The 17998-nt window shown below is 39.7% G+C and overlaps 1 protein-coding gene across 1 annotated transcript in view; it reads right to left on the reverse strand.

Annotated features, from left to right (window-relative positions):
- Positions 1-17998, reverse strand: part of LOC119725413 — a 62617-nt gene that overhangs the window by 21793 nt on the left and 22826 nt on the right. Inside the window, exons 18-32 of the mRNA XM_038196818.1 lie at positions 16844-17101; positions 15401-15517; positions 14398-14497; positions 13188-13334; positions 11714-11898; positions 10036-10101; positions 7004-7092; positions 6743-6824; positions 6084-6158; positions 4877-5044; positions 4044-4127; positions 3742-3818; positions 2907-2968; positions 1756-1811; positions 970-1154 (exon numbers count right to left, since the gene is read on the reverse strand). Of these exons, the coding sequence (XP_038052746.1) occupies positions 970-1154; positions 1756-1811; positions 2907-2968; positions 3742-3818; positions 4044-4127; positions 4877-5044; positions 6084-6158; positions 6743-6824; positions 7004-7092; positions 10036-10101; positions 11714-11898; positions 13188-13334; positions 14398-14497; positions 15401-15517; positions 16844-17101 (1751 nt within the window). The remainder of the gene's footprint in view (positions 1-969; positions 1155-1755; positions 1812-2906; positions 2969-3741; positions 3819-4043; positions 4128-4876; positions 5045-6083; positions 6159-6742; positions 6825-7003; positions 7093-10035; positions 10102-11713; positions 11899-13187; positions 13335-14397; positions 14498-15400; positions 15518-16843; positions 17102-17998) is intronic.

A 17998-nucleotide genomic window follows, 5' to 3' on the forward strand; every position in this document is an offset into this window, starting at 1 on the left:
AAACCAGATTTTCTGGTCATTCATTTTTGGGAGTCCTTTTATCATTCAGCTTGTAAAGTCTTGTTTAAAGACAGGTTTCGCACAATGAGAACTTAAGAAAGCTTGTGTGTTTCTTAATGAATGCACATCATCACTTCTTTTTTTCAGCATTCACTTTTCCATTTCGTTAACTTTTGTTTTTCTTTTCTCGATTTAAGCCAGAGTCCATCATTTGCAGCTATCCAAAAAGTAACTGGCGTAATTATTGTTGAAAAACATACTTTGTTGAAAGATAGTAAGGGGACTAAACTCCCTGTTAAATTATTCATTCTGGCATGCTGTCATTTTGAAGAAATCAACGAAAGAAGGCCTTTCCAACGGTGCGTCTTAAGAAGCACTGTTGGATAATTCCGTTAGTAGTTCGTTTTGTTATTCGGCGAAGCGTGCACAAGAATTGGCATGATGCACACACGCTCGTGGTTTTTATGTTATTCGTCAGTGCGCGACATTGCGTCTCGGACGCTGAATTCAGGTCCAATTCAAAACATGATTCAGTAACTTTTGTTTTGAAATCGAGATCCTAGAATGTTGTTTTTTCCGAAATATACAGCTGAAACTGAGCTGCAACTTCATCAGGTTAGTTGTTCAGCACCCTTCTTTAGATTTTGAGCACTATTGTTGCTTCAAATGAACAAAATGCACAGGTTAAAAATGATGGACTATACCCTTAATTCATACGCTAGTGATTTCAGTGCAATAATCGCAACGGCATGAAAAAAGCCGAATAAGCATCAGTACCAACGGAAATCAACAGCTACGCGGAAAAGTTTCATACTACATCTCAATCATTCTGACTCACCAGGGGGCTACTAGAGAATGGTTTTGACTAGCCCGTCGCTGTTTTGACTAGAATTTAGCTACCAGGCTACAGCTAGGGTCGACCCCTGCAGATCTAGTCATATTCAAACATGCTAGGAATCTCCTACTTACAGAAATGTAAGTCCACCGCACTGGTCCAGGAGTTGTTTTTACAGAAGTGATCGTTGGTCGAAATCAACCCGGCAAGGTCCTGGGCCGTAGGATTTGCACTGAAGATGGGCAAGCAGGCGTTCATGTACCACAGACACGCCATGATATGGAAGAACAGCCCGAGGTAGAAGAAGAACTTCAACATCCTGGCAAAGTAAACAATCATTTTTTTAAAACTAAATTTACTGCGTTATAGGCTCCGTGCACAAGTACCCCTTCCAACGACCAGAAAATGAGAGTTGGGGGAGACCTAGACTGGTTCCTGGTCCACCACTGCATATTTCAAATGATCCAAAGTTATTGAGGGCGGGGATTAGTCTGGGAGACCATCGCAAGTATAATTCGAACGTATTCGTGCACCGACGACGCCTGACGCTCACGTGAAGATGCTGTGGTTAAAAGCATCAGGACATTCAGGAAGTCATGCGTACTTCGCGCACAGTATATACGCTCACGCTGTGTGTCCTGTCCACTGAGCTCCCAAAAGTGGTAACAACGTGCACTCTTTTGTTGGCGCATGGAGCCCATAAAGCTGCGTTTCAGTCTATGTTGTGTCTGCTGCACATTTAAAACTATTCTCAACTGTGGGCCTAACTACGCAACACGTCAGACACAAAACGGACTAAAATTTGCATTTGGAGTGCGTCTTTGGAATGTCAAATCTCTACACTGCTTTAATGAACGTCAATCTGTTTCTTCATTTATCGTTATGTGGTATTGTTTTTAGGCAAGATGCAGTACACATACCTGATATTTCCCGTCTCATTTTCCACACCAGATTCCAGGTAATTGAAAGCAAGTGGCTGCAATTATGGATTAAAAAAGTTTATTAAATGAAAAAGAGGAAAATTAAGCCAAATTATAAGTTGTGCATTTGGTAAGTTAACTTGGCTCAAAGAACAAACCAACCTGAACAGACCTAGACCTAAAACTAAAAAAAAAATACTGCAAGTTAAACTTACGCGATCCCCCTGGCATGCTGGCAGTTTTTATACAGTCAGTTAGTAAGCACACTTTTCAGTGTACCTAACCAAAATCAACAATGACCTCATTTCACCCCTAGATGACCTTTGACCTCAAATGTCTCAAAGCATCTTAAGTCCCCCTACCCAAAGATTATTGTCCCCAGGTTTGGTGGAGATTTAAAGCCCAAGTCCATCATTTGCAGCTATCCAAAAAAGTAACCGGCGTAATTATTGTTGAAAAACATACTGGTTGAAAGATAGTAAGGGGACTAAACTCCCTGTGAAATTATCCTTTCTGGCAAGCTCTCATTTTGAAGGTGAAATCAAAAAAAGAAGGCATTTCCAACGGTGCTTCTTAAGAAGCACCGTAGGAAAATTTAAATTAGTTGTTCGTTTTGTTATTCGGCGCAGCGCGCACAAGCATCGGAACGACGCACAGGCGCGCGCGGTTGCTATAATTCGTTGGATCAGTGCGCAACCTCGCGTAAAGCTGCAATTCAAAACAATTTGAAACATGATTTAGCAACTTTTGATTTTAAATTGAGATCCTAGAAACCTGTTTTTCTCGGAATATGAAGCTGAAGCTGAGCTGAAACTTCATCAAGTAAGTTGTTCAGTATCCTTCATTAGATTTTGAACACTTTTGTTGCTTCAAACGAACAAAATGCACTAATTACAAATGATGGACTATAGCTTTAAGTCTGACTTTTCATATGACAGCACTAAACAGTTAACCTAACCAAAAAGGAACACATAGATACACAGAAGGAGAACACTATTGTAATATCCCCCTTGCTAGCTTAAAAGCCAGGGGGATAAAAAAGAATTGATGTTTCGGACTTGGACAAGAGATGTTTTACTTCATAAAAGGTGAACGTTTGTTATCTGTATACACCCATATTTATCAATCTTTGTTCAACGCTCGCAACGTACCACTCTGTACATCTGTAGGAATCGATTCAGCCTGAGCACGGCATAAACATGGATAGCATCAGCTAAAATGTAACAAAGATCAAATGAAGTTTTATTTGCAAATACATTGTATTTAAGTTTGTCAAAATTTAAATGGTTGTAACAATAAATCATTGGAATGATAAACACTGCTAAATGATATACTCAGTACTTAGGCATTTGTCGTCTGTTCATTCCCTAGTACTTGTGATTGGCTTGTGACTGGCTTGTGACTGGCTTGTGATTGACTTGTGATTGAATTGTGATGGACTTGTGACTGACTTGTGATTGACTTGTGATGGACTTGTGATGGACTTGTGATTGACTTGTGATTGACTTGTGATGGACTTGTGATTGACTTGTGATTGACTTGTGATGGACTTGTGATTGACTTGTGACTGACTTGTGATGGACTTGTGATTGACTTGTGATGGACTTGTGATTGACTTGTGATGACTTGTGATTGACTTATGATTGACTTGTGATTGACTTGTGATTGACTTGTGATTGACTTATGATTGACTTGTGACTGACTTGTGATTGACATGTGACAGACTTGTGATTGACATGTGACAGACTTTTGATTGACATGACACATATTTGTGACTGAATTGTGATTGGATTGTGATAGACTTGTGACTGAGTTGTGAGTGACTTGCGATACACTTGTGATTGACTTGTGACTGACTTGTGATTGACTTGTGATTGACTTGTGACTGACTTGTGATTGACTTGTGACTGACTTGTGATTGACTTGTGACTGACTTGTGATCTGTACAAATCCAAGAAAAAAAATAAGAGCAATATTGGAACTTACGGGAGAAAGTTCGTAGTACTGCATATCCAATGAGTTCAGCAGGGAAGCATGCTACCAAGTCAATCAGAAAGTTGGTCCTGCACAGTCAAAAATTAAATCAATAAAAAATATTTATTTCACTCATCCAAGAATTTGCAAATTATGTAGAAGTCTACTTGTTAGGTTGTAAACAATGTCGTGAATTTGAGAGGCTAGGAACTAGATAAGCCACATTGCACTTGTGGGAATCAGCCAATAAAAGTGGTTCCTTTTGTCATGAATATGTATGACGTGTAATTAAACAAATTAAGAGGTTTTCTTACTTGAAGTAATGTTTGGCTGTGGAGAGCGGATGTGTTACGAGGACGTTGTTCTCGTTGTAAAACGCTGTGTGGAATTTCAAATACCTGAGATAAACAAAGCAAAACAACTCAGTTTTTCATCCACAATTAAAGGTTGCGTGGACCATTTGCAGACTATCCCCCCCCAAAAAAAACGGTGAAATTATAGCTAAAACTTTTACCTGGTTTAAAGATAGTAATGACACTAAACTCCCCGTTAAATTATTCCTTCTGGCATGTTGTCATTTAAAAGAATAAAAAAGGTAATAAAAAAAAAGTTATATCCAAAGATGTGTCAAGTGACACATTTTTTGAAATTTTCAATGCAACTTGTGAAATATTGTCCACTTTACAAATGGACGCGGAACTCGCAAAATCTGAGACAAACAAAATTTAACGTACAAAAATTCGTTAGGGTAAACTTGCAAACGGCGATAGGTCAATTGAACGAATCCGTGGACGGGTGCATGCAAGCATTGACACGACGCACACGCACGTGACAAGACGCACACGCACATGCGCGGTTGCTATTATGAGCGGTTCCGTGTGTGACATCACGTAGCTAGAATCGGCTGAATGAGACTAATGCTGATTTCAGGATTGTAAATTTTGACTTGAAATCGAGATCCTGGAATATTGTTTTTCTCGGAATATTCATCATTCACAGAGCTAAAACTTCACCGGATTAGTTGTTAAGCACCCGTTTCTAGATTTCGAGCACTTGTGTTGCTTCAAACGAAAAAAAACCCCACAAAATGACAAATGGTCCATTCTACCTTAAAATTACGAGTAATTTCTTCTTTTATTTCACTCACATGTCAACGTAGCAGATCAGATCCAGCGAATAATTGATGACCCATAATGCAACATCCATGTGGGAGAAGGACGCTTGTAGCGTGACGGTGAACGCCATGATGATCGCCACGGCGACACGGACTGCTTCCCAGCGCTTGAACCACGTGCCACTAGGTAGCAACGCACGGCTGAATAATAAAAAAATTGAAAAATGGAAATTGTTTAAAATATGGAGCAACCTTTCATGCTCATGTCAATTAAACAGTGCGCATAGAGCTATATTATATTACTAGAGCGTTGATTCAATGTACAAATGAACCCTGCACAAACCTATGGTACATTGTGCACAAACCTATGGTAAACTCGAAATTTAGTACGGCTTTTGTACAGCTATTTGCATATCTGCCTTTGCATTCTATATCATTGTTTTTACGTACCTAGGCCTGTATAAAACACAGTGCCAGGCCATGTTCTTCCTTTCATTTTTACCCTAGTGATTTCAGCACAAGATTTGGCAGTGCAACGGCATGAAACAGATTCGAACCAGCCGATCGATCACGCAAGCTCAGTGGTCGAGTGGTAAGACGTCTGCACTAGAAAGCAGGAGGTCGTGGGTTCGAGTCCCACCCGAGCGATTTTTTCCAACTTTCACTCGGGAGGTAACACACTGAGTGTTTACACGTCATTGAAGGGCAAAACCTAATATTGATTTACATCACCCCGACGCAAATTCCATCTTATGAATGGCATGAAACAAGCTGAATGCGCACCAGTATCAGATTTTTCTTTTTTCTAAGACCGGCTTTTTCAAAAATGCAGAAATCTGCAGATATACGCCAAAAAACTTGCATGCCTTTTTCGATGATTTTGACTCGCCAGGCCGAATACTTAGAGAATGATTTTGACTAGCCCGCCGCTGTTTTAACGCGCATTTGGCTAGCGCGCTACCGATAAGGTCAAACCCTAAACCTCAATATCCCTTTGCGTTGATGCTACAGAATCACCCAATATCAGAATAAATTAGTAGTCAAACATACTTTGCGCCACATGCAAACAAGACTCAAAATGCGCATGCAGTGTGTTCCTCACACTAGGACTTTCAAAAGTGGTCGCAGGGCGCCCTCTACTGTCCAGGTACTGTCCAGGGGCAAGTCCATCGAATTAAAAATCGACTGTAAATTATATTTGAGTTTAAGACTGAATCTTTCATATTGGGGTTCTACGTACCTCATAAGCAGCTTGGAGAACAGTCTGCCTACAAGACTTAGCTGACTGAGAGGCTCAGTGTAATCTTCAGAACTTCTGTCAAAAAAGTGGACAAAGAATTAGTTGCCAGAAAATATAAAAATGTGTTGCACTTCATAATTATTAGTCATGTTCATCAGGCCGTAAGACCAGATTTCTGCAGCATATCGAGATTACTGGAAACATCTACCCCAAGAGGTACCCATCCATACTCCTTGTTGGACAGAGGTGATTGTAGTAAAGTGTCTTGCCCAGGAACACAAGCACCATGTTCCCCTGTCAGGGTTTGAACCCATGTGACATGGGTAAAGTGTCTTGCCGAAGAACACAAGCACCATGTTCCAGCCCCTGTTTGGGTTTGAACCTATGTGCCGTGGGTAAAGTGTCTTGCCCAAGAACACAAGCACCATGTTCCCCTGTCTGGGTTTGAACCTATGTGCCGTGGGTAAAGTGTCTTGCCCAGGAACACAAGCACCATGTTCCCCTGTCGGGGTTTGAACCCATGTGCCATGGGTAAAGAGGGGCAATTGTGATAAAGCGTCTTGCCCAAGAACACAAGCACAATTCTTCCAACCGTCAAATCCATTTCCAACAGATTACAAGTTACTGGTTGAATTAAGTCAGCCACATTTGTCACTCACTTATCAAAGACTTTGACAGAAGCGTCCGTTGGTTGGTGGGATGTTGCCTCCACTGAGTTATCAGTCTGAAGATCATCAGTGTCTGTTTAAAAGAAAAAAATTGAATTAAAGAATTTACAAATTTGACTCAAACTGTCAAGAAACCAAGAGTTTCAAAAAACGCCCTCTGTTGTTGTTGTTGAACGGAGTCAATTGATCATGTGACTTTACCTCGCATTGATCATGTGACTATACCTCAAATTGATCATGTGATGACTTTACCTCTAATGACATCCAATTCATGCTGGCGTCGCGAGGCATTGCGTAATTCCTTCAAATGTTCTTCATCTTCAGCTGCTTCTTTGAATTGCCTATTCACAAATAAAAAATAAATAAATTTAAAGATATCAATGATTTTAATATCCAATCAAATCTGAGTAAGTTGCACAATTTACACAGAGCATTACTTCAGAATATAAATTGAGTCATCTATATGTTGTCATTTTTGTCAATTTGAAGATTGTAAAATAATAATTATAAATTTGAGAGAACTATTTCGATATCTTAGTATTTTGTTGATGGTGCATGCACATACCACAGTTTTTTAAGAGGCATTGCATATTTACTCTGTGATTCATGTTACTGGGAAGGATTATTATGCCACCCAAATTTGTAAGTCCATCACAAGATAATCACAAGTCCATCACAAGACAATCACAAGACAATCACAAGACAATTTATAAGTTAAACACAAGTCCATCACAACTCAATCACAAGTCAATCATCAATTACAAGTCAAACAAAAGTCCACCTCAAGACAATCACAAGTCCATCAGAGGTTAATCACAAGTCAACCACAAGTCCATCGCAAGTCAATCACAAGTTGATCACAAGTCCATCTCAAGACAATCACAAGTCCATCACAAGTCCATCACAAGTCAATCACAAGTCCATCACAAGTCAATCACAAGTCAAACACAAGTCAAACACAAGTCAAACACAAGTCCATCACAAGTCTATCACAAGTCCATCACAAGTCAATCACAAGTCAATCACAAGTCCATCACAAGTCCATCACAAGTCCATCACAAGTCAGTCACAAGTCCATCACAAGTCAAACACAAGTCAAACACAAGTCAAACACAAGTCAAACACAAGTCAAACACAAGTCAATCACAAGTCCATCACAAGTCAAACACAAGTCCATCACAAGTCCATCACAAGTCAGTCACAAGTCCATCACAAGTCAAACACAAGTCAAACACAAGTCAAACACAAGTCCATCACAAGTCAAACACAAGTCAGTCACAAGTCCATCACAAGTCAGTCACAAGTCCATCACAAGTCAGTCACAAGTCAACCACAAGTCAAACACAAGTCAAACACAAGTCCATCACAAGTCAATCAGGAGTCAATCATAACTTGTGATCAACAAGCTTGTCATGACTTGTACGGACTTTAACCACAACTCTTATGAGCATGTTTAGTTTCAGTCGTTCACATGCATATATGGGGGGAATTGTTGTGATTAGCTAGCCTGGGTTTAAGCATGGTTGTGCCAGTAGCGCTGGGCTGGGTTGGATTGTGTTGGGGGTACGACGACTCTAGGGTATGGCTGCAGGCAAAGGGTATTACTAGTAGGCTAGGATGGGTAAACCAGAAATAACTGCAATAGTTTTAAGGTAAGCTGTAAATGAAATGGTTTGCTCGTTAAACAATTACATTGCTATGATTAAGTGATCTATTGCGGTGGTTGTATTTTCAACATTTTAATTAATGGCTAAAATGTTTATTGCCCAACTTCTTATAATGAAATACATGCAAATTATACAAAGTAAATCGTCTCCTATCTTTGAAAAAAAATTACATTATGTCACTTTTCATTAAACAAATGGCACAGTTACATATTGGAGTAAAACAGGCAGTGCAATGGAATTTTTGTTTGATTATGAATATGACACTGCAAATAAACGCATGTTAAAGCATTGATCACAGTACTGCACTAATTAGCTACATACGTGGTAATCTTCAAGCAAACTTGAATCCTTGATCCTGATTGGCTGCTAAGCGCCCCCCGCAGGGGTTAAAAACGGTTTACCACTGCGATGTAACCTTTGATAACTGAAGGTTTTGATGTCCTGCCGGACACGAGACTGAGCATTGGACATTGCAGTTCTCATTGCGCAAGATAGCGCGCCCGCAGGTTCCATACGCACGCGCAATGCGTGCAATAAACAGTGCGATATCACTGATCTCCACGTAAAAACGGATAATCGTGTGACATGCATTTTTATAGACCAGACAAGTGGCCATTCTAGACCAATGAATACAGTATCCAAGCGCACAATATAACAATATCATGTAAACCACAGTCCATATCGCACTCCATGTACCGCGCTATTCTAAGATGCACGCGCTGTTCCTCCTGCACGCACATATCTAACTATAATTCCAGAAATCTCTGTCTGTCTGTCTGTATTTCGATTATCTCCAGAACCGGGCACCGTATGAAGTTGAAAATCGGCGGGTGTATTGCTCGGGACAGCAGAATGTGCAGTGCCAAGTTTGAAGTTGTTTGGAAGAGCGGTTCTTGAAAAAGCTGCAAGAAACCAGCATTTTCTGAGGAAAACGCGGCAGTATTAAAGCCCAGACCACCATGCACTGTCGTCCTTTTCCATTGTTGTGTCATGTTTGAGCTAAAGCGCGCGTGCTCAATATGACGCAACAATGGAAAAAGGACGAGTACACACATTTTAGGGCGATACCATTTTCCAGTATGGGTGAATATCAGTGTCAGGGGATGACGACGTGTACAAAGTGTGTGTTTAACCTGTGAGTGTGCGTCCAACCTGTACAAACAACACCAATGAGTCGTGTGCATTGTTTGTAAGAGCAGTCCTCATGCCCCTTCTGAACAGGCACATTTTCAACGGTAATAGGATAATTTTAAAAAAGTTCGTGTACAGCATGCATGTTCCATTTTTATTGTGCATCAAGTTTGCTTGAAGATAAATTCATTATCTCACTCGTGCGCGTGGAACTCCGAAAAATGTTGCACATCCATGTCCACGTGGCAAACGGAACATGAACACACAACATTACTCAAATGTTTCAATCACACTCATGGGATAATTCTTGGAAGGGTAAGCTTATATTTTTGCAATACAATCCACAGAACCTGTTAACTAATGTTACGAATGTTTCCAGGGATGATGCCACGGAGCTGAAGTGCAAGGGGACATTTTAGCAGCAAATTAATAGGGTGTGTGACTGGGATTCACGTTGCACAAGTCAACAAAAACAGATTTTCAGACCGTTCGTTGCGTTCCTGCTTCTCCTTACGATCCTTGTCCCGATGGGCGACGGTTGCCTCCAACCCGCTACGAACGGCAGGAATGACAAGTTAACATCGCACAAAATATCAACACACGGACCAACAGTGCATTAACAGCGCTGGGCCGATTTCACGAAACACTAAGACACATCTTAGGAAGGGTCACTCTCCTTAACTTGCGACTCGTCCTAGGATCGATTTCAGCAAATTTAAGACGCGTTCAACACGTCCTAACTTCCTTAGCAACGCAGCTGAACTCGTCTTAACTTAAGGTCAGTCTGATGGTTGTCTTATCTCATTAATGCATGCGTTTAATTGTATGTTGTATGGAAATCATTGCCGTTAAAGACGAGTGTTGGCTTAACAGTTTTGAGGAAGAAAATCGCTGTAGAAACAGATTTAAAAAGATTTCAGATACGTGGGTAGTTTTCATAACAATAGCTTATTAACCAAATTTAATTATAGCCTACGCCAACACTTTTTTTAAATAGAGTGATGAAACGGGGAGCAAGAATGACTCTATCGTATCTTGTGTAGAACCACCTTGCGTGTGAAGTTTATTGAGTTGAGTATTTTTTCTGGCGAAAGTTTGTGTTCTATGCACGGGTCCGCGAGAAGTTGGTTTTGAGCATTTCTTTCAACATCTGTTTCATCAAGTGGTGAAAACAAACATGAAACAGCACTCAAATTGGTAGTTTTGATGCATCTTGCTTAAGATGGGTTTAGTGAAATCAGTCTTAGGACGTGTCTTAGCTAAGATCAATCTTAGAGCGGGAACTCGTCTTAAGGTCTAAGACGAGTCGCAAGATGAGACGAGTTTCGTGAAATCGGCCCCAGCTCTATGAATGCAACAAGTCTGAACTACACTAAAGATGCCTTTCTATGTCAAGCGGTTGCTGAAAGCTGTTCGAAGTGAAATTTCTTTGAAATGTACATTAATATCCCACATTCAAACTGCTTATGAGAAGTGCAAAGAAGCAGATATAATTTGTAGGAAAAAACACAAAAGGAATGAAAAATGCATGATAATCAAAGCACGCTTAGGCCAAAAAAAAATAAGTCGGTCTCTGGTCAGCGCACGTGTCGATTTTAATCATGCGCGCCGATCTTTTTTTTTTCCAAAATGTTCCGCGGTAGCTCCAACAGCGCCCTCTATTTCCGCACCTCCTCAATTTTTTTTACCAAAGAGCACCAAGGAATGGGAAATTGTACCAAGGCAAATGATCGAAAGCACCAAGGCAAATTATGGAGGACACCAATGTACATGAGGACACCAAAAAAGCAAAAAAGTACCCCACCTTGTCTGTACAATCCAAGCTTGAAGAAAAAAAAAAAAAAGCCGCGTGGCCGCGTCAATTCCGGAACTTTGGTCTGACGAGAGACCTAATATTTTTTTTTGGTCCTTACTATTGAAAATTTACCTATCAACATATATGTACATGAAAAATACCAATGTCTATAAATTGATGCTTTTTAGTCAACATTTTGCACAGCTCTCTACAAATCTCTACAGGATGTGTCAAAAAGAAGTAGACATTCAGAAAAATGTCCCAAAAAAGAAAATTTAAATATTTTGTGGAATATCGCTGCATATATGGGTAGATAAACCTATCAGGCTTAAAATGACACCATGATTATTGTTTTCCCGTGATACTTACTTTGCAATGAGAGGAAAATGATGCAGGACTTCGTCCAGATCCGATCGTTTGAGCATGAGCAGTTCGCAGTACGACGCGGCTCGTACCGTAGCTGTACGGTAATCACCAAAGATCAGACCGACTTCGCCAAAATACTGACCGGGTCCTATGGTGCTTGTCACTCTTGTCAAGTCCTTGGAAAGAATCTTGGTTTACAAAAAAAAGGACGCAGAAATATAAGTCTTCAAATAAATGAAGTCATGATAGTAGTTAAACAAGTCTACAAATGAGATGTGAACTTATAAATGGGACATTCTATAAATTTCGGGTCCAAAGTGTGACATTTTTCCGGTCCCTGTCACCTTGGTACTTTGTAATTTTCCATTCAAGTATCGTTAACCCTTCCACTGTTTAAACAGTCACAGACAGTCAAAAAATCCATCCACTTCCCCTGCCATGCCTTTTACACAGTCAGATCATATTTTCAAATTCAGTCAACAGACAAAAAGCAGGAAACTTGTGGAACAGCTGTCTTATCAATCACCGACAGTCAAAGCATAGCTGTATCAAGTTACATAAACAGTCACAGCCAGTCAATGCTGCTTTACATTATGTTAGCTTGGAGCTCTTAACTGCAGGGAAAAAAATCTCACTTATTTCACCTTTTTTTTTTATAAACAGGCAATTCCACACTTAAGGGCCTAAAAGTGTGCCATTTGAGAAGACTTTAGGGTTTTGATAATAAAACTAGGATCTTGGTCTCTCAATTTTTGCTGTAAACATTGGAAGCTTTGAACAAATATCCTCACCGGCAAAGGATATAACAGACTGGTTTTGTATTTTAGAAATACGGTGGATATTGTTTTGAAAAGTGTTATGTATGTAACGAAGGACAGACATTTTAGATAAAGTCACAAAGTAAGCACATTTAGTGATGTTTGATTTAAGATGTACCCTGGAGGAATGCCCTCAGTCAAAACCTAGAAAACTCAGAGTCAATGTGAGGTATTATTTGATATTTTATAATCAGGATTTACACGTACGAACTGACTGGACATTTGTCACAAAATGTCTGTCCCTGTTCGTACATAACCCTAATCACATCATATCTTTAAAGCCAGTGCAAAAACTGTTATATTTTCACCTGATAGCAATTTTAAATGGGTTGATAATGTCAAATGAAAGTGTCTATTAGAAACTCATTTGTCCTAAGCACCCTTTTCCTTGCAGTGTGTCTGTCCATGTTACGTACAAACACAGAAAAAGACCAGTAATTTTCTCAAATAAAAAATATATCATCTCATGTATTTTCTTGTCCTAGTCACTTTCAACTTAGCAAGGTATAGGAAAAAACCCAGAAAACACTAGCTCATGTTCTACCCTTTATATGCAACATCCATAAACGTATCTAATTGGCCACTTAGTGTAAAACTGCCCAAAGAAATTTCGTGAAAATTTTTTTCAAATGCTTTTAATAAAACTCAAGGTAGCATACCTCACAAGTTCCCCTGCGAATGAAATACATCTCTCGCCCCATGTCGCCTTCGTATACGATCATGTCACCGGGTGTGAAGAGATATGCGTGAGTCTTCAAAGCCAGCATGCGCAGGAACGCAGCGTCGCAATCCTTGAACAGGGGTACCTGAAATTTCAGACAAACCCATTAAATAATTCATCTTTGTGAAAGTTTACCTAGTGATGCTGACTTAGGAAAAAGAACATCGCTTGAAATATTTGAACACAGTTTACATTTTTCAGATGCAGATTTCTTGGAATTGGGCAGACATGTTAAAATTGTTTCAAGATATTCCTAAACTACAGCATCTTCGTGGTATACGGTGAAAACGGCGCTGAAAATAAAGCTTAAATTAAGAAATGGCGATGGTTTAAAGAAAGATGGTCAAAAACCAGTTTGTCCACATGCAAGTCTATATGGTCAACACAATAGCACTGCACGCACAAAGAACTGCAATAATTGTAATTAGGTCTACACGCCTGCCATAGATGTGGACAAACTAGTTTTTGACCATTCTTCTGTAAACGGCCGCTATTTCTGAACTTGAGCTTTATTTTCAACACCGTTTTCGCAATATACCACCAAGATCTTGTAGTTAAGGAATGTCTTAAAACAATTTCAACATGTCTCTTCAATTTTGAGAAATCTGCCTCTGAAAAGGTTTAAACTCTTTTTTAAACCACTCATATTCAAGACATACTCCATGCAAAAGCATGTCCCAATCAGTTGTAACAAAGATGCAATACAAACGCTGTGGGATATTTTTAGCAGTTATCCCATTACACATGTGTGCAGCACAAACTTGCATATGCAGCCGACAAATATGGTACATGTATGTGCAATGATGGGTAACACCACACTGTTGTTGGCATCGGTCGATCAAAGCGCAAGTGGAACACGGAATAATGTAGTGTGTCTGTGTCCAAAGATATGGACACTGCATTTGCACGTTCCGGAGCACAAATGGAATATTACAAATTTATCTTCAAAGCGTGCGCTGTGGTAACGCTCTAACAGCTATTCTACTGCACGTGCGTGTAGCCGGAAAATGGCACAATGCAATATAACCATGCAATATCAGATCACTGTCGTTGCCATGGATCGACCAATCAGGTCGAGTGTTCAAGTTTGCGGGAATGTAGATTTGCATGTTACCCCGCGTGTGCACTGCATAGTTTGTTACTCGTACCTGGCCTAGCGTCTCTTGGGCGTCTTCATACGCAATCTCCTGCTGTAGCTGTATGGGCATATCATGCATGAGACGCATGCCACCGGGCATGACCTCACCCCTATCAATTCAAACCAAAGAATAGCCATAAAATATATCCAAAAAAACACATGATTGCATATTCAGCATAAAAAAGAATGCAAGTTTTCGCGCAGCAAATTAAAAAAATATTAAACATATTTTAACTTTGTTAAACACCACAATGAATTTTTCATGACGTGAAATATCCTTCACATTCACATAAAATATGAGCCAATCTTTAAAGGTAAAGTCCATCATTTGCAGCTGTCCAAAAAGTAACTGACAAAATTATTGTTAAAAAGCTTACTTGGTTCAAAGATAAGAATGACCCTAAACTCCCTGTGAAATAATTCTTTCTGGCATGCTGTCATGTTGAAGAAAACAATAAAAGGCCATTTCCAAAGATGTGTCAAGTGAAGCATCTTTGGAAATTTCCGTCAGTAGTTGGTTTGTAATTGGGCGAATCCGTGAATGGGTGTGCGCAAGCGTCGACACATCGAACACGCGCGGGCGCCCATTATTATTCATCAGTTCAGTGTGTGACATCACGTAGCTGCAATCGCCTGAATGAGAACGTGTCCCAGACGCCGATTTCAGGTGCAATTCAAAACAAGACTCGGCAACTTTTAAATTAAAATCGAGATCCTAGAATATTGTTTTCTCGGAATATACAGCATTCACAGAGCTAAAACTTCATCAGGTAATAGTTGTTAAGCACCCGTCTTAAGTTTTAAGCACTTTTGCTACTTCAAACAAACAAAAATGCACAAAAGACAACTGATCTGCCCTACTTTAAGCAAGAATTTCTAACACTAGTAATGCAAGCACACATCCGTGATGAAAACTGACGAAATTCATTAAACAAAAGTGGTCAGTGGCTAAAATTTATCCCAAATGAACAATTCTAAAGACTGTGATTATGTCAGTGTATATGATGACCTACCTGTGTCTTCTGAACACCAGGCCAAGATACTTGACCACTCGATGCTGGAGGTTCAACTTCAAGTTGTGATCTTTCATGAACTCTTGAACAGCAAACAGTTTCTCCTGGAAGTTCACTCTAGATGAGCAAGAAAGACAAAACAAACAAAATGACAAAATACTCAAACAATCAACCATTTTTGGCAATTTTAGATCTGCGATTCCAGGCATGCAACTGGGAATTTAGAAAAAAAAGGAGAAAATTCCAAACCACACAAGACTTTGTACAGTATTTTTCAATTTGTAATGGCATTCATGAGAAGTCAAAAACAAGGAAATCAGCGGATCCGAGGAAAAGTTGCATGCCTGCATATCGTGTGCTTGGATACTGTCATTTTATTGGTCGTTAAAAACGTCATATCCCACATCACAGCAGTCAACAATTATTAAATGTACGCACGGCCCAAATGAAAACCAGTTTTAAACTGTTTGGGCATACCCTACAGTAAATAAATGTATAAATAAACGATTGTAGTTTTACATTGGTATGTGTATTAGGTATAGTATACAAATAACGAATGTTTGTGAGTGCGATGGTAAGAATAATTTCATTCGGTGACAGATGGAATGTTCTATTCCACGAGGCGAAGCCGAGTGGAATAGAACATTCAATCTGTCACCGAATGAAATTATTCTTTCCATCGCACGAACGTAAAACATTCGTTATTTGTTTTATACAACACCTGAATAAATTCTCGTCATTTGATTGGTAAATTATAAACTACAATTTATTTTGATTTTAAAGATGTTGAACTACCCCTTCACGAAAATGTTTGAACCCAACGCTGTAGCGCTGGCTCTTTGGAACAATACGCGCTACGCTGAACGCGCACACCAGCATGCATTTTGCACGCAAATACCGCGTCATGGAACAAGCGCAAAGTGAAACGGTATAACGCATGGGTATAACGCATGGTCGCACCGTGCTTTATACCGAATAATAATATGTCACGTGATCTACAATTCACCAATCAGATGACGGGGATTTATTCAGGTGTTGTATAATAATGTCTGTCACGAGCCAATGTGGCCCATCAGGCCGGCGTTTATCTCCAGTTTCAGAAGCATGAAATGACTGAGAATATTTCTATTCCCCCTGGATGGGATGCTAGTCCATCGCAGGTTACTCCCCAGCTAATGCCGGTACCCATTTACACTCCTGGGTGGAGAGGGGCAAGTGGGGGTAAAGTGGCTTGCCCAAGGACACAACCTATGGCAGCAGCTGGATTCGAACCCCTGACCCTCTGATCATGAGTAGCGAACCCTAACCACTAGGCCACACTCCCCATAGGTATTTAAGTCAAATTATAATCTACATTCCCCGATGCATGCATAAAATGTCACATTAAGCAATGTAAAATGATGAATGTAAACGTGACAAAAGCAAAGTAGGTTGACTTCAAACCTTGGCGCATCAGCGTTGGCCAGCGTAGCAGCAATTGACGACAGGCAGTAACCATACAGAAGCAGTCCAATCAACATGGCGCCCAGCGCGATAGCGCGGCCGATGGTTGTATGCGCACTGATGTCGCCGTAGCCGGTACTGGTCATGGTAGCCGCGGCCCAGTACAGCGCAGTAATGTACTCGTCAAACGGTGAAGGAGTGGTGCCAGACATGGGGACGTCTGTAGTCGGGACCTTAGGACTCTGAGCTTGCTTAGGACTGTTTAAATATAAACCAAAATTGAACAAAAAGCTAAATTAGATTCTTACAAAACCAGTGAAATAAATCCAAAACACAAGGGAAGCTTTAATTAAAGAAATTAGAAAATTGAAAATACGTTGTTTTTTTTAGTGTCTCCCAATATGAGTAGCTTATTAAGTAACTTTTAAATACTGTGTTTTACAGGTGTAAATGGTTTTCTACAATATTATAACTGATTTATATTTGTTGCAAGATTTACAGAAAACCTTTTCAGTTAATTTAATTTGCCATTTCTTACAAGTTGTTCATTCTTTTACAAAACAAAATAATGAATGTTTATGAGTGCAATGGAAAGAATAATTTCATTCGGTGACGGATGGAATGTTCCATTCCACGAAGCAAACATTCCATCTGTCGCCTCACAAAATTATTCTTACCATTGCACTCATAAACATACCTCATTTGTATAAATAAAAAGAGTCACAAAAATCCAAGCTCAAACATTATGTTAATGGGTGCCTTCAGTAATTCATGCAAATTATTTTCTACTCACACTTTTTAATTAAACGTGAAAATATGTCACAAAAGCTCTACTTCTGGGGAAAAAGGTAAAACAGGATGAAAATGTTGGGAAGTGCTGGTGCGAAATATTTGTGCCGTTAAAGTGGTGCATGGTTGAATGATTGGTGCAAAAAGGTGGGGATGGTATGCATGCATACACATGGCAATGACAGATTGAATGACAAAATGGCCAAGAAATTGAAAAAACTTTGTGATCATGATAATCAAAGCACTGATGTTTGGTTATTATACCTGCTTAACAATCTTAAGGATTAAAAACCAATTCAAAGCACAATAATATCCAATCAAAACAAAATTTAACAATGTGTTTATCTGAAAGCCATTGTTAATGAT

Source organism: Patiria miniata, unplaced genomic scaffold (genome assembly GCF_015706575.1).
Source record: "Patiria miniata isolate m_02_andy unplaced genomic scaffold, ASM1570657v1 HiC_scaffold_19, whole genome shotgun sequence".
NCBI lineage: Eukaryota > Metazoa > Echinodermata > Asteroidea > Valvatida > Asterinidae > Patiria > Patiria miniata.